Source organism: Lissotriton helveticus, chromosome 12 (assembly GCF_964261635.1).
Source record: "Lissotriton helveticus chromosome 12, aLisHel1.1, whole genome shotgun sequence".
In the NCBI taxonomy this organism is placed as follows: domain Eukaryota; kingdom Metazoa; phylum Chordata; class Amphibia; order Caudata; family Salamandridae; genus Lissotriton; species Lissotriton helveticus.
Window position 1 is genome coordinate 894,619,022 of NC_136073.1, and position 23,341 is coordinate 894,642,362.

The 23,341-nt window shown below is 44.0% G+C and overlaps 1 protein-coding gene across 2 annotated transcripts in view; it reads left to right on the forward strand.

Moving 5' to 3' along the window:
• Positions 1 to 14,260, forward strand: part of PPP1R35 (protein phosphatase 1 regulatory subunit 35) — a 106,765-nt gene extending 92,505 nt beyond the window's left edge. For both annotated transcript variants that reach the window (XM_078669428.1, XM_078669429.1), the window contains one exon: positions 13,192 to 14,260. In XM_078669428.1, coding sequence (XP_078525554.1) covers positions 13,192 to 13,365 — 174 coding nt within the window. In that variant the 3' untranslated portion in view covers positions 13,366 to 14,260. The remainder of the gene's footprint in view (positions 1 to 13,191) is intronic.
• Positions 14,261 to 23,341: the final 9,081 nt, after the last annotated feature.

The window sequence follows — 23,341 nt, forward strand, 5'->3', positions numbered from 1 at the left end:
CCCCTTAGGCAACAAAAGGATAACAACAGAGGCGCTGTCCCCAACAACCTCACTAATGTACCCCTCATTACGGAATCGTCCTCCACCCTTTGCACCCCTAGCCTTAAATGCATACTTCTCAACTGCAGATCGGCCCAAAGACATTCCACGGAGGTCGCCGACCTCATCACGTCCCGGGAACTGGACCTAGCCATTCTGACTGAAACGTGGCTGTCTGATTCCTCCACACCTATACTGGATATCCTAGTCCCGCCCAACTACTGTATCATTAGACTTGACAGGGCCATAAAGACAGGCGGTGGAATTGCCTGCATCTACAGAAGCAACCTCTCAGTCTCCAAAGTGGCCGTCCCCTCTCTTACTTCCTGTGAATACCTTTGCCTCGATATCATCAGCGAAAGCAAACCGGTATGTTCACTCCACATTATATACCACCCACCTGGGGACAATCTCTCCTTCGTCCAACAACTCATGGATACAATATCAGCCAACTCAGGACGGCAGCACACCCAAATTTTCCTTGGCGACTACAATCTCCACTGGAATGACAGCAATGACGCAGTGGTAAACAGCCTCAAAAGCTTTCTCAACGCATCTGATCTCAACCAAATATGCAATAACCCGACCCATAAGAGAGGTTCAACCCTTGACCTTATCATCTCCAAAGAGGGCGCTATTCAACTGGAATCAATCCAACCTTGTGACGGGTCAGATCACTACATTGTCTCCTTCCTCATCAAGGAAAAAATCAGACTTAACTCAGTTCAACCCCCTAAGCACAATGTGTGGAAAAGAGACTTGAAGAAACTCAATCCAAACTCCCTACCGCCTAACAGCTGCAATCGCCTACTTCCCCCTCCCGGCGTATCAGACGTTCAACTTCTGACTGACTACTATCTCAATACTATGTCCACAATAATCAATGAGGCGGCGCCCATGCAACTGAAAAGAGTCTCGTCCAAGAAGACTTCCAACCCATGGTATGACGGTAGCCTCAATGAGGATAGACGAGCCATGCGAATGGCAGAGCGCACCTGGAGATCAGCCCCTTCTGCAGTGCACCTAAAAAGTCTAAAGATACAGAGAAACGCCTACTTCAGGAAAATAAAGCGCTCAAAAAGAAACTTCTTCAGCCTCCAACTCGCCCAAGCTAAAAACCGTCCAAAAAAACTGTTTGAGTTAGTCAGAACACAATGCAAAGAGCAACCCCAGACACCCAGCCCTATGGGCGATACTCCTTCCTGCGAAGACTTCTCTGCCTTCTTTATCCAAAAAACTGAGAGAATAAGAAGCGATCTCCTCAATGACGCTATCCTGTACTCCAACCCCCGACACACAGCAGTGCCTCAACAACGAACAATGCTACTTGGTCAGCCTTTGACACCTACTCCGAAGAGGAAATTGGCAGACTGCTCAACACCTTGAAACCTTCCAATCACCTCTCCGACCCCCTTCCTGCTAACGCTGTAAAGGACTTTTCTCCTTGGCTTCTCCCACTCTGGTCAAAGATTATCAATAGCTCTCTTCAACAAGGATCCATCCCCAACGCCCTCAAAGTAGGGCAAGTCACTCCGCTACTAAAAAAACCAACAGCAGACCCCACTGATCTAAACAATTACCGCCCTATTACAAACATTCCCACTCTCGCCAAACTGCTGGAAAAATGTGTACAGCAACAACTGACTAAACACATAGATAAGTTTGATCTCCTAAACGCTCATCAGTCAGGCTTCCGAGCAGGGCACAGCACCGAAACTGCCATGACTCACATAGTGGACGATGCCCTCCAAATCCTAGACCAAAACGACACCTGCCTCCTCATCCTTCTGGATCTCTCCGCAGCATTCGATACAGTTAAACATGAGAACTTACTCGAACTGTTAAACACAAGAATGGGCATATCTGGGACTGTTCTAAAGTGGTTCACCTCATTCCTACACAACCGGACACAAAGATTCAAAAGCAACAACCTGCTGTCCTCTTCGGTACCTGTATCGCTAGGCGACCCTCAAGGATCCTCCCTCTCCCCAACACTGTTCAACCTAGTTATGGAACCTCTCACTACGTTGCTACAGGCATCTAATGTGCACTTTCACATGTATGCCGACGACACCCAACTTTATCTCAAAATACAATCTCCCAAGGACATCATGCTTCTGAACACCACAATCAGAAACACCCAATCCTGGCTTTCTGAGAATCACCTCAAACTCAATGCTCTGAAGACCGAGTTCCTCCTGATCTCACCTCCCGCTAAAATATCCACGGCTCAAACATGGCTTAAGCATTTAACGGCTCTAAATGTACAGCCCATCGTAGTTGACTCCGCAAAATCTTTAGGCATACCACTGGACACCAATCTCAACATGCAGCAGCACATCAGCAAGGCAACCAAAGGAGCGAACCTTCAAATCAATACCCTGAGGAAACTCAAACCCTTCCTCCCTGCCAAAGACTTCCAAACTGCAATACAATCTATAGTCATCCCGCACATAGATTACGGTAGCACCGCCCTCTGCGGGCTCCCCCTAACTACAACGGCACCCCTAAGAGCATCCCTTAACGCCGCAGCGAGACTCGTCACTGGCTCAAAAAAACACTCGCACATCTCCCCGGACTTTAAATCACTGATATGGCTACCTTTTGAAGCCAGAATACAACTGAAAATCGCTTGCATGACACACAAGGCTGTGCACCGGAATTCACCCGCCTATCTCACTCAAAAGCTGACAATTTCGGGTGGCTCCCGAACTACTAGAGGCACAAACAATCTTTTGCTGAAACCTCGAAGATTTCGGAAGGAAAAAACTTATAAACGCTCCTTTTCAGGAATGGCACCCAGGATCTGGAACTCACTCCCTCCGGAAACAAGGCTCATCTCCTCCGAAACAATCTTTAAGAGGGAAGTTAAAGCAATCCTCATGGCAAAATACACATGATCTATTGCTCCGTATCACTCATGAATCTGCCTTGCAAGTCCTTCCCGACCTTGGTCTACTGTGCCACCCGTGTTTTCGAATTACTTAACTGTATACGCTCATTCTTTGTATTTTGTTATAATGTTTGATGCACATGGTTGATTATGTATATTGTTATATTGTTATACTATTTACGCACCTGGTTGACTTTGCACACTTTACCCTCTCCATCTCAACGTTCCTTACTACTCTCGCACCTGTGGGACTATACACCCTGCTCACACCTACCTCAACCTAACTGTATACGCTCACTCTTTGTATTTTGTTATAATGTTTGATGCACCTGGTTGATTATGTATATTGTTATATTGTTATATTATTGACGCACCTGGTTGACTTTGCACACTTTACCCTCTCCATCTCAACGTTCCTTACTACTCTCGCACCTGTGGGACTATACACCCTGCTCACACCTACCTCAACTGTACCCTCCTTTAAACTCTAAATATTCTAAACACGTTTAAGCAGGTATATGCTCCTTATTATTGCACTTTATACTATTGACGCAATTGTCTGTCTATACACTGTGTACCGACACTACCTCACCTGTTATCTACCTCATGTCCTTTATCCCACCTATGTAACTAGCACCTTGTACCTAACTACCTCATATATTACTCTGTATATACGCTTTATTACTTTGTATTTTTTACCCCCATGCCCTTGTAAAGCGCTCTGATATCTGCAAAGATCTTGTTCGCGCTATATAAAACTTTCAAAAAAAAAAAAAGTTCTTATCGTCAGCAACAACCACACCCCCTGGGACACCTCTTGGTGGCCCTCCGAACGTGGACCCCTCTCAACCTCTGCAGACCATGCCAAGAATCTCATGGTCATACTGGACGCCGACCTCTCCATGAGCAGACACATCAACGCCGTCTGCTCAACATGCTTTCACATCCTGCGAATGCTACGCAAGATATTAAAGTGCATCCCACTGAACACCAGACGAACGGTCACCCAGGCTCTTATCACAAGTAGATTTGATTACGGAAACGCCCTCTATATCATAATCCCAGCCCATGTCCTATGCCGACTCGAAATAACCAAGGATACTGCCCTACTCGGCACCTAGATACCCACACGGTTGATTAGAAACGCTCTACAAATGCATATAACCTAACATCTTCTCAAGACGAGAATCTGACTGACCGAGCAGGAGTTTATCTATAGAAATTCTTCATTGAAGGGGCCATGATGTTACCTTTCACCTTTTTTCCCTAAGTTGTAGCCCCTAACTAAGGGGCATGTTTGTTCCTGGGTGGATAGTTAGGGGAAATTCTGATTTCTGCTGTTCCCCCCCCCCCCCCCCCCCCCCCCGAATCCTTTTTTCCGGAGTCTTTGAACTCAGACATTATTTTTTTAAATAGAAAGGTCACGTTCGATTCATATCTTGTAGGCTTAAAAACTTCTACACTTGTGATCTTCATATGGAGTGTTTTCATTGTTTGTACTCATCACACTCAGCAGGTTTGCAAGTTCTGCAAAACATTTTTCTCTGCCTCCCCCAAAGGCAGGTAGAGTAAGTTCCTGTTCTCTGTACACACGCGCCTGATGCTTTTCTTCTGAGGAGTCCTGTGGGTCCTACGGTTCAGGTGGGAACGTGCAAGTGAAAAGCAAAGGTCTTAAAAGGAAGTCTGAGTTTTCCTCTGTTATCAGATGAATGTCTGTGGTTTGGTATGAGCTACAAATCTGGTCTAGGTCCTCCTTATCACAGAGACCCTCACTGCCAAAACTCTCCCATAGATTGGCAAAGTTCAAAATATTATTGATGCCTTCCTCATCTGCTGTCTCTTCGACAAGCCTTGGCATTCATCTACCTGTTTGGGACGTCCATGACCGCCATGTCCTACAAAGCTACACCGTTAATGATGGCCTAGTCCAGTGATCCCTAACCTGTGATCCGCAGACCACTGAAAGTCCGTGAAGGTTACTCAGGAGGTCTGCAACGGTTTATAAAATGTAATATTATTAGCAGATTAATAAATTATATACACATAAAAAAGCTAAATGTACAGCTGAAAATGTTACTCTGTAAATGTGAAGGAGTTGAAACTTTAAAATGAAGTTCGTATTGTAAGCTTGCTTTTTGGAAGCAGCACAAATTCAGCCAACCATAGTATAGCTGAATTGTCGTCTTGACTTAAGCACGAGCATGCACCAGTAAAAATAGAGGATGCACTATGAGTAAAAAATAGTGTGATATGCTAGAATCCAGCATATTGCTTTGTATTTTAGAAATAAAACTAAAGGTTCCAACTTCTCCATTAAAATTAAAATAATTCTATTTTTCTGTTGAGAATTAACGAAAAATGTTCATAATTTGTTTAGTTGTTTGATGTATGCTTTTTTCTGTATTATTTTTATTTAGGTTTGTAGCTTGGAAGTGAATTAGGCCAGGGTCCCCTGCTTCCAATAGTGAAGTAGTGGGGTTTCGCAGAAGACAAAAGGTTAAGAACCGCTGGCCTAATCGCTCGCGACATTATTTGCTCCATCACCTATTTACCAAACGTAGTCATCGAGGCCCTTGTTGGTAGATGTTCCTACGAATGTTAAATAAGCGTGATGCTAATTCCTGCTGGCATCTCCCCTCAAGGGAATGTCCATCACATTGGACTTGATGTTGTGTCTGTTACCCCTTTGGTCTCTGGATTATTTAGTCTTAAATTGACTATGTACAGGGCTGGGTTTGATTGTCACCTGAAGTCCGCCTTTATGTAACAGTCGCGCCATTTCAGTGTTACTGAGCTGTAGGTCTCTTCGTTAACCTTTTCAAAGATGTTAGAAGGTCCATGTGTTTTATATGAGGCGGTCTGTCCCAACGTGCCTTTGGGATCTGTCATTAATGTGGGAACTGATCTTTCAGGATCAAACGACTGCCTAAGAGAGATCGCAGCAGACTCTGGGTACAGAGAGGAGCACCCCCACTTCGGGCTGTGATTTCTACTTTCAGTCCACGGGTTGAGGTGGGGTGGGGAATTACAAACTTACTTTGAATGCGTGTACTTAACTGTGCAGGCAAAACTGATCTGTTTCCCAACCCTGACTGTGAAACATTTCAGATAATCTGCTTCAGCAACGCAATCACTCTTTGCATTTCACGTTTTACTTCCGCTTATATTTCCTAAGAGTATTTGTGGGGGGGTTTTTGGCTTTTGTTTTTTAAAGTTTTAAGTTTCTTTTTATTCTTAAGACATGACTCTTATAGTGCATTTTGTGAATTAAGTCGCACTCTGGTTCACACAGAGTGATGGTTACAAATTTGCTCTGGGAATCGACATGGAGGGCAGAAGAAGAGACTGAACTATATCCACAAGTGAAGGCGGGCACGGTGATTGTGCCCACATCAAGCTGTAAACACCCTTAGGGTGAGGGGTGGATCCCTCAGGGAATAGGCATGGAGGGTAGAAGAAGAGAAATTGAACAAATCCCACAAGTGAAGGTGAGGTGGGCACGGTGATGGTGCTCCCTCAAGCTTCAAATACCCTAAGAGGGGGGTGGGGGGGTCCATCAAGAAATGGACGTGGAGGCAGAAGAAGAAAGACTGAACAAGAGCATAGTCAAAAGTCTCCTTCATGCTCACTTGTCAAATGAAAGATGATCTCGCCTAGGTGACTTTATGCACTCGATAGAACTGCATGAAGCCAGATTTCCCATCCTGTTGATGGAATTTCCCAAGTAGTGGGCTATAAGTTTATGGTTGTTCCATTTAGACTTAAGTCTGCTCCCGGTGTCTTTACCAAGTTCCTTGGAGCATAGCTGCTGATGTTTTTTGGGGAGCACACTTAGGTCCGACTAATCTCGCCACTCATAAATGTGGTGACATTAGCAAACCGTTCTGCAATCACCATCTTTGCTGGACTTCTTTCTTGTAAATACATTTTTGTCACTCCCATCTACTATTTATTTATTTATTTATTATATTTAATTTATTTATTTATTTTAAGAGTTTTCTATAGCGCGAAAAAGACTCTTAGGTATCAGAGCGCTTTACATTACATGAGGTAGTTATAGACAAGAATTTGTAGATTTTCTCAATGTTAAGAGGTAGGTACATAAAGTAGCAATAGATAGACATTATACATTAAACGTTATTCAGTAAAATATATACAGGGTATGACACAGTCTGAGATTTTACATTAGTAGTTATACAGAAAATATATACAAGATGTGATATATATTTAAGTCTGGCTAAAATAAGTGGAATAGAATCAATAAATCCCAAGTGGCTATTATTTGGGTAGCTTTTTGTTTTCAATCCTTTTTCGAGTGTCCTATTGACCTGGGCCCAGCCTATGGAAGGAACTTATTTATTAGGAAGCTCTTCGTTTCCCTCTTAAAGGATGTAGTGTCTGGAATTTTTCTTATGCTTGGCGGAAGTGAATTCCAGATCCTTGGTGCTGCTCCCGAGAAGGCTCTATCGTACGTTTTCTTCTTCTTGAAGATGGCTGGTCTCAGCACCAGCTCCTTTGCACTCCTGGCTGGTCTGTTTCCTCCGGATATTTTAATTTTCTGAGCCAGGTACTTAGGTGTGTTGTGGTGTATCGCTTTGTGGGTTATGCATGCCATTTGTAGCTGGATTCTGGATTCGTAAGGTAGCCAGTTTAATGCTTTCAGGTGCGGTGATATGTGGTCAAATTTTCTCGATCCGGTTATCAGTCTTGCAGCTGCGTTGAAACATGCCTTTAGAGGTGCTGTTGATATTTTTGGGAGCCCTGCTAGCGTTGTACATCCATATTCAATCCTTGAGATGACTAGTGATTGTACTGCCAGTTTGAGATCCGGCTTGGATATGAATGGTTTCATTTTTCTAATGTAGTTCAGGTGATAGCGTGCGCTTTTTGCCATAGCTTTGATGTGGGCTTTCATGTTTAGGTTCTCATCAAGTGTGATTCCTAATGATTTCGCTGAACCTACTAGTGTAGGGGTACAGTTTAACGCTGTGATCATATTGCACCATTCTTTCCCTTCTGTGTGTTTCTTTGGTGGTGTGATTAGTAGGAATTCTGTTTTTTGTGCATTTAGTTTCAAATGATTGTCAGCTAGCCATTGTAATGATATTTTTAATGCTTCGATCATTCTCTTGACGTCCTCCATGGATGTTATCTTGATGTAAATCTGCGTATCATCCGCATACATGTGATAGGATATTTTTGAATTTCGAAGGATTTCTGTGAGAGTTTCAATGTAAAGGTTAAATAGTGATGTAGATAACGTAGAGCCTTGAGGGACTCCAATTGAGTTAGGGCTTGATGTTGAGAGTGATTGATTGACCAAAAATCTTTGCGTTATATTCTGAAGGAATGATTCAAACCATTTTAGCACATTTCCTGACAAACCCATCCTGTCATGGAGCCTGTTCAATAATTTCTCATGATTTACCGTATCAAATGCTGATGATAGGTCTAGGAGGATAAGAAGACATGTCTGATTAAGGTCTAATGCCTGTAGTGCATCATCGACAATATGAAGGATCGCTGTCTCTGTGCTATGTCCTGTTCTGAATCCTGACTGACAATCGTCTAGTAGCGAGAAGTTAGTGATGTGTTGGCTTAATTGGTTTTGAACACATTTCTCAATTAGTTTGGCAAGAATCGGGATGTTCGTCACTGGGCAAAGTTATTTGGATCTGCTGGGTCCGCTGAGGGTTTTTTGATGATGGGAACGACTTGACCAGTTTTTAGGCAATCTGGAATGGTCCCTTGGGATAGGGAGGCGTTTATTATTTTCGTCCATATGGGAATCACAATATGATTTATTTCTTTGATGCACTTTGATGGGAGTGGATCGTTATAGTGGTTGTTGGGTTTGATGTCTGATAGTGTTTTGGCTACGGTATTTTGGTCAAGTATCTTGAAGTTATCCCATTGCGCCATGTTTTTTGTGATATGGGTGTTATCCGAGGTGATATTAGCTGTTTGCGGTGTAAGGTTGTCTATACTATCAATATTGTCAGCTTCTTTTCTGAGCTCTCTTTCCAGATTATTAGCCTTGTTTGTGAAGAAGGATGAGAACTCTTCACAACTTAGTTGAGTTTTTGTCGTTTCTTGGGCAGTTTTGGCCACTTTATTAGATTGCTGTTTTAAAATCTCGAATAGTTTCCGCGGCCTATTTTTGGCATTATCGAGTTCGGATCTAATAAATTCCTTTTTAGAATTTAGGATCTTTTTATTGTATTCGCTCCGGATTCTTCTGAGGGTATTCAGTTCGGGCATTGTTGGGTGTTGTCTCCATTTTCTTTCCGCCTGTCTCAGTTTCCGCCTTGCTTCATTCAGTGTTCCACTGAACCATGGATTTTTGATCTTCTCTGTTGTTCTTTTCAGTTTTAGTGGCATTGTGGTATTGACTATGTTCGATGCTGTTGTAGTGTAATGATTCGTAAGATCCTCCACTTTCAGCATATTGTTTGGTGGGTTTAGGTTCTTCTCACAACTTTCTATTAGTAATTTCATATTCGGACCTTTGGTATCTCGCATCCATTTCTTGTGTCTGGTAGGTTGTCTGGTTTTGGTATTTTTCATAGTGTTTATCAGGAAGGTTATGGCATGGTGATCTGACCAGTCGCATGGCTCAATTGCTGTAATTGAGGTATTGTTCGTCTTTGAAATTATCCAGTCTAACGTAGCTCCCTTCACGTGTGTTGGTTGTGTGCATGCTTGGTTAAGGTTTAGCTCCGCTAGAAGGTCTTTAAGAGCATTGACCTGTTTGTCATCATTATCATTCCAGTGTAAATTAAAGTCTCCTAGAATAATGTTGTTAGTTTCAGTATTGGAGTTGGTAGTGATGATTTCCATTAATTGATCTATGAAAGATGTATTATTGCCTGGAGGGTGGTAGATCGCATGCAGGTTGCATCTTTGATTCTCTGCTGATCTAATCTTGAGATTTAGGTGTTCACAGTATTCGAGTGGTTCAGTTAGTTCTTGGATGACCTCTATCTCTGATCTATAAATGCAGGCAATCCCACCCCCTATCTTTTTTGATCTATCAAGCCTCACTATATTATACTGCGGAGGTACAAGTAGGTCCATACAAGGTGATGAGGATTCCGATAGCCACGTTTCTGTCAGGATTGTTACATCAATTTCCTTGTTCATGATGAGGTCAGCTATAACTGATGCATGTTTTGTTGCGGACCGGCAGTTGAGAAGTAGGCATTTCAAAGGTTTCCCTGTTTTCCTTGTTTCTGTGTTCTGTGTGTCGTTGATTAGTTGGACTTGCTGTAAGTTGTTAAGATTAGTTCTCCTTTCACTTAGCTTTGGTGTGAGAGCTTACTGTGAATTCCAGCACCTTTTTCATTGCTTGAACTGTGCTTAGAATATTATCTACTTGGGTTTGAAGTTCTTTGATTTCTCTTAGCGTCTGGGATGAGGTATTAGGCTCGTTCATCCTCTTCTTTCTGTGACCTTGTTTTGCTTTTCCGAGTTTACCTTTTTTTCTCCTCACAGGACCCCTCTTCATGTCATTATCTCTGTTGTCGGCTCTGCATCTGTTCGGGTCGTCCTCTTTGCTTGGTGTTCTCTCAACCATGTTCGTGGGATAACTTCTTTGTGCCTTTCTAGAAGATCTTTGTGTAGTGTTGGTGTGGGGTGAGGGAGTCGTGCTGTCTTCTATACCAGTAGTTGCAGTGGTTTCCTTGTCGCCACTTTCCGTGTCGATAGGTGTCAGCTCTTCTTTTTGCGATTGTTTCTGGCTGTTATTCTCATATTGTTCTCTCAGATCAACTCTAGAAGACCTTTGTGTAGTGTTGGTGTGGGGTGAGGGAGTCGTGCTGTCTTCTATACCAGTAGTTACATTGGTTTCCTTGTCGCCTCCTTCCTTGTCGAGAGGTGTCAGCTCTTCCTTCTGCGATTGTTTCTGGCTGTTGTTCTCATATTGTGCTCTCAGTTCAACTCTTTCTATATCCTTCCTGATGTTATGGTGCGGCGTTGGATCTTCTATCTGTGCCACTTCCTGGGTTATGTTTGTATATTGTGTGAGCAATTCTGTTCTTATTGAGACATTCCCTGACTGCGTTCCTCCTGTTCCCAATATGACTCCTGAATGTGTTGGATGTAGCGGGTCCTGGTGGTTTGTTTGTTATGTCGTCAGTGTTGGTAGTATGGTTCGGGACCGTCGCGTCTTCTCGAGGTGTCGGGTGTAGTTTCAGGTGTTGTTTTCTGTTGCCATTTTCATATCGTGCTTTCATATCATTACTTCCTGAGACCTTCCTGATATTAAGAGGTGGCATTGGGTCTTCTATCTGAGCTTCCTGGGTTATGATTGTATATTGTGTGCTCACTACGGTTCTTCCTGAGACATTCCCGGATTGAGTTCTTCCTGTTCTTGATATGACTCCTTGATGTGTTGGTTGTAGTGGATCCTGAAGGTTTATGTTTGGTAAGCCATCAGTATTGGAGGAACGGTCAGGGACTATAGTGTCTTCTCGTTGGGTTAGATGTGGCTGGGATCTTGCGTTTTCTACTTCTATTTTTAAGGTTGAGAACACGTTGTCGAATTTTTCTAACTCCCTGTCAGCTGCTTGAATGAGCACAAATCCGTTTTTATATATAGTTATGTTTAGGACAGGGACTATAGTGTCTTCTCGTTGGGTTAGATGTGGCTGGGATCTTGCGTTTTCTACTTCTATTTTTAAGGTTGAGAACACGTTGTTGAATTTTTCTAACTCCCTGTCAGCTGCTTGAATGAGCACAATTCCGTTTTTATATATAGTTATGTTTAGGACAGCTCTGCACAATGTTGATGTTTTGCTCCTAATTTTCGTGCCGTGTGGGATGTTGGTTATATTTTCTATATTAAGCCTTTTTGTCACGACATTCCGCCAGGTCGCCGTTCTTCTAGTGAAAAATATCAGGTCATTTATGATAATGCCTCTACCTGTGTTAAACGAGGGGTCCAAGAACAGTGATTCAGGGTTTTTCTTTAATAGGTTGTGTTTGACCTTTTTGGCTGCGTTCTTGGAAATCTTGGGGGGGCATATTATGACATGCGCGTTCATGCCTTCACGCTCTGTGTAAACGTCCGTCATAATAATAGTTTAGTCCGTGTAAATCTTTTAGTGTTTCTCGTTTCTATCCTTCCATGTTTCAGTATGGCCGCCTTATTATCTTTCTTAAATGATAGCTGTGATCCCTTTACCCTTTCCACTGGCTTGATTGTCCTCTTTCATTTCTCTTCGTTTGCTGCTACTATCCTAGTCTTTTTTCTATTACCACGTTTTTGTCCTCTTTTTCTATCCTTGCTTGCAGGTGCTAACTTGTGTGATGGTTTTTGGTTAATGAAGAAGTTGCTCCCAGTTTCAAGATGGCCGCTTGATTATCTGTCTAAGTGAGAGCTACTGTCCAGCAGAAGCCTTAACTAATCTCCTGCAAAGGGTTTTCTTTTCCTTGCCTCAGGCGGCTTGGTCAGGACTTTCTTGACCCTGCTGAGTCCAGTCTTTTTGCTCACATAAATCCCTCAATTTCTAGTTGTTATTCCTATGCTCACTGCTTCCACCGGTAAATCTGCATAACCTCAAGCTCTGACAAGTTAACATTCAGTAGCTTATGGATCAGGTGTCCAAGAAAGGTGCTAGAAAGCAAGGTAGTTTGCATTGGGCATTTTGACTGAAATTGAGTTCCCAGAAGGTGCTGATCCCTGTTCAAGGGCTCCCTCGACTAAAGGTAAGGCTGCAGCTGAGACACTCTTGAGTAATATTCGTCATGCTGCAAAGCCGCCCCATGGAACTGGATTCATACCTTTTGTTGACACTGCTGCTTGCTTTGGTAGTCACTCAAGGCTTGATGTTTATGTTGGTCAGTCCGTCTTGAAAATCCAGTCCAGGTGTAGGTTTAGCCCTCTGTGATCTCGACAATCCTGTGCGCCTTGGCTCTATAGAAGATCCTATGTGGGATCACAGCTTGTATAGGCGAGTACCCGTCTCTGTGGCCTGGACCTTGCGGAGAAGCCTGGCCATGATTTAGGGTTTGACAGGTCAGGATGAGCAATGGGAAGAAAGTTTCTTTATTATCCATTTTTTGTTCTTTGGGTTACTTCATGGTTAACAGCGTCAACAGCTGTTACTCATTATAGTTCTGACGCAGTGTGATCTGCGACCGAGTCTGTGTGATTCAAGCATGCCTCTAGCTTCTTCCTCTTCTGTTGTTTTAGAAGCACACATCCGGTTCCAGTGTAGAGCTCATGTGATTTCATCCTTCTTATTTTTCTATTTCAGGAGAGCGTCACGGAGGCCCCTGACCTGATGATGTTCTATAAGGCGTCTGACGTATTCTGGGAAGTGCCGTACCTTGCCACAGATGGGCTGCCCCCTCTGAAGCTTCAAGCACGCGTCAAACCACAACGGACTGCCTTTGACATGTATAGAAAACTGCAGGAATGGGATGCGTAGCGGTCAGTATCAAGGGGACACTGTAGTTTGACCCTGCCGACCCAAAACAAACCGAAGGACTGTGAGAGCTGCTCCACTGGAAGGAGATCAGCTTTTGTGAGCTTGTTCTGAATGGCTCCCTCTTGGTTGCCACATCTGTCGTGTGGGAGCTGATCGGAGGCCAAAGGCTCTTAGGAGCAGTTAGCCAAGATCCAAGACCTGAGCTGCTCAATCTGTAGTCCATGGCCAGTAATGTCCATCTCCAGGGCAGCTGTGCCGAAAGCAGAACAGGTCACCAGGTATCACTTCACGCTCATCTCTGCTGCGTAAGGAGTTAGGAGAACTCTGATCCAGTTCAAGTGCCTTCGGTGACATAGCTCACTCTAATGGTCCTGTAGATGAGTCTGTGAAGGAAAAAAGGAACTGTTTGAGCGAATGAAAATAACCACAACTGGCCAATGGAAGAAGCTCTTTCCACTCACTATGCCCAGCTGCTACTCAGGCCAGTTGTCACTACTTTAGTGGGTCTCCTTCCGCCCTAGAACGATGCAGCTCCGGTGTGCACCCTTCGTGGGGCAGATGACGGTGTGTACCGTGCTGTGGTCTACAGGGCTGCGCTGCAGGCCACTGACCCTGAGCTGTGTGTTCTCTTGGACAAAGGTTGCCTTAGTGGGATGCTGATGCATTGCTGCAGGTCACAGGAACTCCATCGCACTGAACTCCCACCCAAAAGTGCCATCTATTGGTTCCCAACTGGGTCCAAGTGTCTGTTACAATCACAAATGATATATTCTGCGTGACAATCTGTGTGAATATTTAAATATTTCTCTTAGCACTTTGCTCAATTATTATCATGTGCCACTCTATTGTTTGTCTGATTTCGTTTTTTCATTAAAATATTTTTATTTGTATCTTACTATCCAATGTCAGTTCTCTGTCCTTGAGTTCTGAAGCTGTTGCAAGGGGAGAGATTAGAAAGGATGAGAAACCCAGACCTTTACTGTATGTGTTGTGGTTTATAATGGGATCCAATCAACATAGAGGCTTCTCCTAAGAATAAAACGAGGAATGCTTCAACCTTGGCTCCCATAGAAAGCTTTGGACCGGAGGCATGGGGTTCATTGGGCCCTAAGGCAAGCCCATCTGCGCCCGTCCGCGCCAAGAACGCGCCAGGCGCAGGAAGCTCAGGACAAGACCCCTCCACTATAAGGTATCAGCCCGACTATCTTCATAGTCTACGCATAGAAAATAGCTGCACCTGCAAGGTAGAAATGAGCAACATCAAAGGGCACTTTAGCTGCAAGCTCTGTAGGTGGAGCTCTGCAGGGTCCCCAGCCACGACGAAGACCTCCCCAGGCGACTTGGTCCACATATTTTCGCACTTTAAAGGAGGGCTGATCAACGCTCGCTCTATGTGCAACCACCGCCAAGACATCAAAGATCTTATCCTCGAATTAGATCTTGACTGCCTCCTCATTACCGAAACCTGGCTTACTGATAACAGTAATCCAGACCTAGCCATCGCCATCCCACAAGGCTATACCATTTTCAGGCAGGACAGGCTGAAGGGGAGAGGCGGGGGAGTGGCATTGGTGTTAAGAAACCACTTTAAATGCCATACATTCAACCTAGACCCCCTCAAAGGCATAGAAGGACTCGGATTTTCCATTAAACTAAACCCGACCTCCTCCTTCTCAGGAGGATTAATTTACCACCCCCCAGGCAGTACAACAAGATTTCTTGATTCCCTCAGTGACTTTCTAGGTCAGTTCCTCATTCGTTACCCACACTTTACTCTCCTAGGGGACCTTAACCTGCACCTTGACTCTATGGCAGACCCTCAGACTCTTAATTTCCACCAGACCCTGGAAATTTTTAATCTTCAACAATTGATCAAACAGCCCACGCATCAAGCTGGACACATACTTGATGGGGTATGTACGAACTTTCCCCTCCTAGATACCCAATCTCCAGTACCCCTTATCTGGACTGACCATAATCTGATCCCATTCTGCATCAAAGCCCCACGCCCCCAGATCTTCATCTTATCCAAGCCACCTCTCGATAACCATGTTAACTGGAAAAAGATAGAGGAAAATTTTAAGCTTACTCCTATCATCCAGACTCAGACCCCCAGTCTGACAGGAATTGTAGATCACGACTCAGAACTTTTCCAAAACTGGATACAACACGAGATTAAAATACGTGCACCACCCAAATGCCCCCAAGGAAGGGAGAAAAGATGCAAAACTAATGCCCCCTGGTTTACTCCAGATTTAGCCAAAATCCATCTGTTATGTAAAAAAGGTGAACGCAACTGGCGCAAAACTTACAATACGGCAGACAGAAACTCCTACATCCAACTGAGGTTGGCCTATCATACCAACATAAAAACTGCCAAAAAAGATTTCTATAACAACGCCATCAAAGAAGCCAAACAAAAACAAAAGACTTTGTTTTCAATAGTTAAAACCTTTACCCATCCTAGAGCACTTCAGCCTGAAATACCCCCATCCCAAGAATTCTGCAATCAAATAGCGGACTTCTTTGAGGAGAAAATTGACTCAATACAGAAAGATTTTCCCACTCATCTAGCCCCTCCAGCCGCTACCTGCTCCAAACAGGGAGATACCTCCATTGGATTTTTGAAAACTTTCACTCCGGTCAGCTTAGCCCAAACCCGTGAAGTAATCCTAGCCTGTAAATCAGGCGCACCCTCAGACCCCTGCCCTCCTAGATTCCTACATCTGCTAATTGATGTGGTGAATCCCATTATAAGCAAGATCGTAAACTCCTCCCTCAACACAGGCACTGTGCCACTAAAATGGAAACAAGGAATTGTAAAACCTCTGATGAAAAAACGTAATAAATCACCCTCAGACCTCTCCAATCTACGCCCTATATCACTCCTCCCGGTCTTGGGCAAAATCACCGAACAATTGGTCTACAGAGAATTAAAAAGCCACATAGAAACCTACAACATCCTCCACCCCCAACAATCAGGGTTTCGCCCTCATCATTCCACAGAAACAGCACTAATTGAACTGACAGACTCCATAAAGCTTCTTCAAGACCAAAGAAAGAACTCCGTGCTGATTCTACTGGACCTCACAGCGGCGTTCGATACCATCTCCCATTCAATACTACTAGGCAGACTAAAGGACATAGGTATCTCAAACGTGGCTCTCGCGTGGATAACATCCTTCCTAACAGACAGATCCCAAACCATTGCCTTGGGCCCCTTCCTTTCCAAAGAGAAGAAAGTCCGCTCCGGAGTCCCTCAGGGATCCATTTTGAGTCCTCTGCTTTTTAACGTTTACCTAATCCCACTCATCTCTCTGATTGAATCATTTGGCATCCTAGTAACTTCGTACGCCGATGACACCCAATTCATCGTGCCACTAGAGGACAACTCCACAAATGCCGAACTGAATCTCAAAAACTGTCTAAAGGAAGTTTTTCTCTGGATGGAAGTAAATCACCTCAAATGTAACGCTAGCAAGACCGAAATCCTCCCAATGGGGAAAAATGTCAATTTCTGTCCCAACCGTTGGTGGCCTGAGGGCTCCACCGCCCCTCCCCAGACCGTAACAACAGCAAGGAATCTTGGAGTCCTGTTCGACACTGAGCTGTCCTTTGACCAACACGTCAGGAATGTTGCCGGATGCTGCTTCGGCATCATTAAATCCCTTAAAAAATTCTTCGACTTCCTGCCTACGGACTCAAGAAAGACGGTAGCAGTGGCTCTAATCCTCGCCCGCTTAGACTACTGCAATAGTCTGATGGCAGGAGTTAAAAAATCTACACTAAAAAAACTGCAAAGTGTACAATATTCAGCAGCCAGATTAGTTCTAAAACTGCCCAGGAAATCCTCTGCATCTGATGCCATAAAGACTCTTCATTGGCTACCTTTGCACAAAAGAATTCTCTTTAAAATTCTAACTATCGCCTTTCGGGCATTCCACTCCACAGGCCCTAAATACCTCTCCAGGCGCTACCCCCACTACAACCCTCCCAGGACTCTACGTTCCTCTAACGACAACCAAATAAAGATAGCTAGGTTTAACCTCAAAACCAAAGGGGGCAAAACCTTGACTTATCTGTCCTCCAAAGCCTGGAACTCCATGCCTAAAGCCCTCAGATCCCAAACTCTAGAATCCAAGTTCAGGAAGCAACTGAAAACCTGGATTTTTAATCTTCCAGATGACTATGTCATGGCCGCCATCTAATTTTGCTTACGTAAATGACTGCTTACCTCCAGAAACAGCGCCAAGATGCTCCTTCCGGAGCGACCGTCGCGCTCTACAAATACATTCACTATTCACTATTGTATGAGAGCCCAGTGTGTGGTTTGAGAAACAACTTTTACTTACATTTTTAAAAGCTCTGGAAAACCACATACAATACACCCTATTAAAGCTAAAGTTCAACATGGTACATTTAAAATAAAATCGAGCATTTTACATATTTTCTAGCCAGCACATTAAAAAGGAAGTTGAGTGAGTAGGAGGATTTTTCAGGCTACCGTGAAGGTGCAGGGTACTGAGGCAATGCAAATGACCCAGACTCAATAGATAAAATTGAACCAATTTCCAGATCAACATTTAGGCATCATTTCTGGTTGCTTTTAACATCATTGATGTTCTACAATTATTGTTGAGCAGTTTACAGTACATTATAGTCAGATGCCTATTGAGTAAGTAGGCTTTTTAGTCACCCCTAGTCCCAACAGCACCACTGTTGCTTCCTGCTTTTCTCGAGGGCTTGCTTGTAAGTCCTCGTGCTTCTTGGAGCAGGAGAATTGGAGAGACGCATCACCGTGAATGCTCAAAGGTGAGGACGATGGCAAGCTTGGATTTCAGGAGGATCCCTAATCTTTGTTTAATATGTTTTGCGCTCATCAGCTGTCTTCTTGATGTGACATCTGCACTACATGCTCTGCTGGCTGTCCCTCTTTCCCAACTGGTTACAAAACGCCTGCACCAGAGACTGTATTAGAAACAAGATTCTTCATAAGATACAATCTCTTTAAAGGTTTTCTGAAAGCACCCAGTGTGAACTTCCTTCCTTGTATGCTCTGCCTGCCTGGCCCCAAGCCCCACCCTTCGCTCCATCCCAGTTTCATCTATAAATGTTTTGTGAAAGCGCCCAGTGTGAGCAACCGTCCTGGCATGCTAAGCCTCTCTTGTTCCCAAGCCTGACCCTCTGCTCCATCCCAGTTCCATCTTTAAAGCAGTTTTATGCTCCCTCTTGTATCTACCCTATTTTGCTACTCATTTACTACCTTCAACTATCCTTCGCTCAAAAGCTTGTTAATTGCTCTGAGGTTCCGTGACGATTTTACCCGTGTTTGTAACATTGTCGCAAATGCATAATTTTGGTATCAGTGAACCGCAAATGATCCATTTAGTATATCCTGGTGTTTTCGCTATGCTACGAGCAAGAGCACTCCTGTTACAAACACATTTCTGTTCTACCCGTGGCATCCATCTTAGAACAAGGAAGCCATTTTGTATTCCTTGCCCTCACATAGTCAATGGACACGCAATGACCTCTTTTTCATTTAAGGACACGTAGGCTTTAGCCGGCAATTCACCTTGCTAGTGACACGTGCACCTTAGGCCAGCAACGCTGTGGCAGCATGACTCGGCAAGAGCTGCCTCCCCAGCCTGAGGCCAGTCCTGCTATACTGGTTCTCGTGTTCGTTGGTCTGATCATGATTAGGCGGCCGAAGCTGGTAGCCGTGCCCATTTACGACCCACAAACATCTCTTATCCTACTTTTCTATCTTCTGCACCTGGCTCTGCTCCTTTCCTTCTGGGCCTTTATTAGGGGGAGGTAACGAAATTTACGATGAGGCGGTCCGGGTCTTGAATGAGAAGTTGACATGGGATTATGATGGAATAGTGGGAACCCCTCGTTCGTAATGTTTTGACATCAGATATTGATGACGATTCCTGTGCAACGCCAAATATTTATTGTTTAAGATACAAAGGTTTTGGAATGTGCTAACATGTAAAGAAATTTGCCTGAAGCCCAATATTCAGTATATAAGGAACAACCCTCTTTGTACAAATTGAACAGGCTCCTAGATACTGCCCATGTGTAGTTTCTGTGACTTCTGTGTCCCTGCAGTAATAAACCTTTGGTCTTTGACGCCACCATCGAGAAGCCCGTGTTTCTGTTTGTTTGTGCACCGAGACAGGGTGAACTCCGGGGTCTTCGGGTGTTGTCCCTGACACCTCTGGACGGAACCAAAAAGTCCAGAACTCCAATTGGCGCCCAACGTAGGGCGACGTCATTCGGTACCGGTCCAAAAGCCTGAAGAGTTCGAGAAGCTTCGTGTGAAGATTTCAGAGGGAGGCGCCCCACTTCATCGATCCCGGCATATCGCAAAAGTGGCCCGACGTTCTCTTCCACGAGGGTTCCCGTTCAGACGGCTGCAGTGGTTCGTTGCCTTGACCGTCGCCCTGTCTTGGACCCGAGGTGCAGTCCTTAGTACGGCGAGACGTGACGGGTTTCTCCTTGGTGACGTCTTCAGTGCCTCAGTTAAGTATTAAGTGGTTGATAGTTGGTTACTTCGTAAGGGTTGTTTCTGTTTTGCTAATCCTTTTATAAGATTGTCGCTGGTTATTCTGGTTACGATAATCATTCAGTTCAGTTCGGGTATCGATACGTTTGTCAGTTCTGGTAGGCCTAAGTTCTTGGTTCAAGTGCGCACCTTTCTTTAATTTGTGTTTCGTCTGTTTTGTGTTCCGGGTTATAAAATGGTAAGTCGGAAAAATTGTATGTTGTCTTGTTTTAGTTGCAACAGTGATTCCCAGTTGGAGGACTCGTGTTTGGTTCCTCCGATTGGAACTCCCCTTTATGATCTATATTGCAAATTTGGTGTGAGCCCTATCTCTTATAACGAGGTATGGATCCACTACACCGAGAAAGATGGTGTCCTTAGTTGGCCACTGCATGGTAGTTTCGAACCTCAAGTTCTTGATAATTTAGAAACGAAATTGTTCAAGAAGAAAGCCCGGCCGGCAATGTTTGATTCTTTCCGTTATTGGCGAAAAGAATCTAAACAGAGAGAAATTAAAAAGTTGAAAAAAGAACAGAAAGAACAAGAGTTGACTTTAGAACAGTCTGCTAAGCAGCTGCAACTCAACGAGTCTGAGAAAGCGATGGAGGTGGCCAATAGAGAGCATAATTTAGCAATAGACAAGTGCTATCCTGCTTTGCCATCAAGTACAGCTAAGATAGTAGAGGACCCTGAAAAGGATCCCCTGTTATCTTACTTGTTACGATCACCCCCACCGTATGCACAGGGTGCTACGGCTCCACCTATACCGAATGTTCAATTACCGGTTGCTGGACAACCTGGTGTTCCCGCTCCTCTGAATCAAGTTCCTGTACCTCCTGTGGTCACTATTAATGTTCCTTCGGCACCCCCTCTTTCAGGGTTGCCGGCTTCTTTACCTATGCCTGTATCGCTCACACCTGCTAGTTCACAAGCTGTTTTGCCCGCTACTCCTACTGTTTCTAATCTATCTGTTCCAACTGCTACTCTATTTACTGCTTCTGCTAATATTATGACTCCACTTTCTGTTCGTCGAAGAATCACTGATTCTGTCTCTAACATTCTATCTCCCTTCTATAAAACTCTGATTAAGACTCCTACCTCTGACTCTGTGCAGAGACGTAGTCAGCTTCCCAGTACTGAAGAAAGAGGGATATTAGATTCCACTGCTCTTAGATGGATTTCGAAAGTTGGAAGATATAATGTACAAGATGTATTAGATACGTTTATGCAATGGAATGAACCGACACAACGATATGTGTTCGATGAAATGTGTTTCCTTCTACGTGAGGAATTGGAAGAGGATGACCCTGAATCAAATCTAGAAGAATTAATTAATGTTCAGAAAGAGTTTGCTGCAGGTATGATAGTTGGACAAAATATAAAAGAAGCGATGGAACTGATTTTAAGTTATAGGATTGACCCATCCCTTCGTTCTCCGAGGGAGTCAGAGAAACGTAGTACGAAACTAAATCGTCAATATCCAATGAGAGAGGTTCCACCAATTTGGCGTGAAGCTGTGCAAGCTAATGTCAACCTTGGTATTGCAGCCGCTCCGGCCCAATTCCAGAGAGTATGGATACATATTCCATGGAAGCGAGCTGAAGTATTAGCAGTGAAACAGGCCTTACCAGATCCGCGTAAAAATCCTGCAGGGTATTACAAAGAGTTGGCTCAGACAGTTGACGCTTGTGTATTAAATCTAGCTGACATAGATCTGCTATTTGGTAATGTAGTACCGCAACCAATTTGGGCTAAAATTCGTAAAGAGAATCATCCAGTTGCCCTAGGTGGTGATTGGGCAGCTATAATTGCAGCGGATGGTCAACAAATAGGTGGTTCTAAACCTGAACCCTTAATTGCTAATTTGCCCGGTAGAATAATCGACTTAATGAAGACCCTAATGCCAGCATTACGCGTTAACTGGGACAAATTGTCCGCGTGCAAACAAAAGAAAGACGAAAGCGTCTCCGACTTTTTCACAAGATTCGAGGAGACTTTCGTGGATCACAGTGGTCAGGATATGAGCACAGAAGGAGGCCAGAGATTATTTGTTGATAAATTTGTGCACAATCTGTTGCCAGAACTTAGTGGTAAATTAAAGAATTCTGAAAGTGCGTGGGCTGTCTCTACGACTGCGCAAATACTTGCTACTGCCCAGTACTATGAAAATAGGGACAAAGAGGAGAAAGAAAAATCAGATAAAAAGACGAAAGAGTTAAAAACTAAAGTTCTTTTACAGCAAGCATATCCGCCTCGCACCAATCAGACCAATACACAGCAAGGGTCATATCAAAGAACGGAGTATAATTCTCAGAGGCCACAGTACCAATGGAATCAGTGTGCTTATTGCAAAATGGAAGGCCATTATAAGACTGAGTGTCCGGTACGGGCACAAAATAATGCTGCGGCAGCTCAAAGAGGTCGTGGTGGTTATATGCAGAACTCTAGAGGTCGAGGAAGAGGTGCTATGCCTCCACAGACAAGTGATCGCCCTTCTAATTATTTCGACCAACGAAATGGACAATCTGCCCAACAGAATAGGTCTCAACAGTATCATGTTGAAGATTACTATGAAGCTAGTGAGGAAGGTCAGCCAAGGGAGTACTAGGACAGCCATGGACAAAGAGAGGGAGTAGTATCAGTTCCAGTAGATCAGAGTGGGCCTTATGTCGCAGTAGCAACATCAGGTATAGTCGAACCGTTTCTGTTGGATACTGGTGCAGCAAAAAGTTCTATCATACATGCGAAACTCCCTGGCGCACCTTTGTCTGGCTCAACAAACGTTTCAGTAGGTTTTTCAGGCGCCCCTGTTCACAACCCTGTTTCTGGTCCTTTGTCTATTTCTGTTGGACCCCGACAATTGAAAGCACCCCTGATTTTGACGACAGGTTGTAATGAAAATCTGCTTGGTTTAGACTTGTTAAAACGCCTATATGCGACATTGTACTGCTCTCCAGAAGGAGTACGTCTTACGTTGGGTAAAAGAATCATCTCTCCAATGTACTTGTCGATGGATGCACTCCCACCAGAGCTGCATTCACTCCCTGATACTCTTTGGGCGACTGGTCCTAATGATGTAGGTCTTTTAGAAATTCCACCATATGTAGTAACTTTGAAAGCGAATGTAAAATTTCCACGAATTCCACAATACAGAATATCTAGTGAAGGTGAGCGTGCGCTCCTACTGATAGTACAAGATCTGATCAAGAAAGGCGTTATAGAAGAAACTAGAGGTAATGTCTGCAATAGTCCTGTACTGCCCATTCTGAAACGAACTGACCCAACAAAACCTCCAGTATATAGATTTGTAATTGATCTTAGAGAGGTTAATAAAATTGTGATTCCACAGTTTCCTGTGGTTCCAGACATTACTGCATTGTTAACGTTGATTCCTGCTACAGCAGCATGGTTTTCAGTTATCGACTT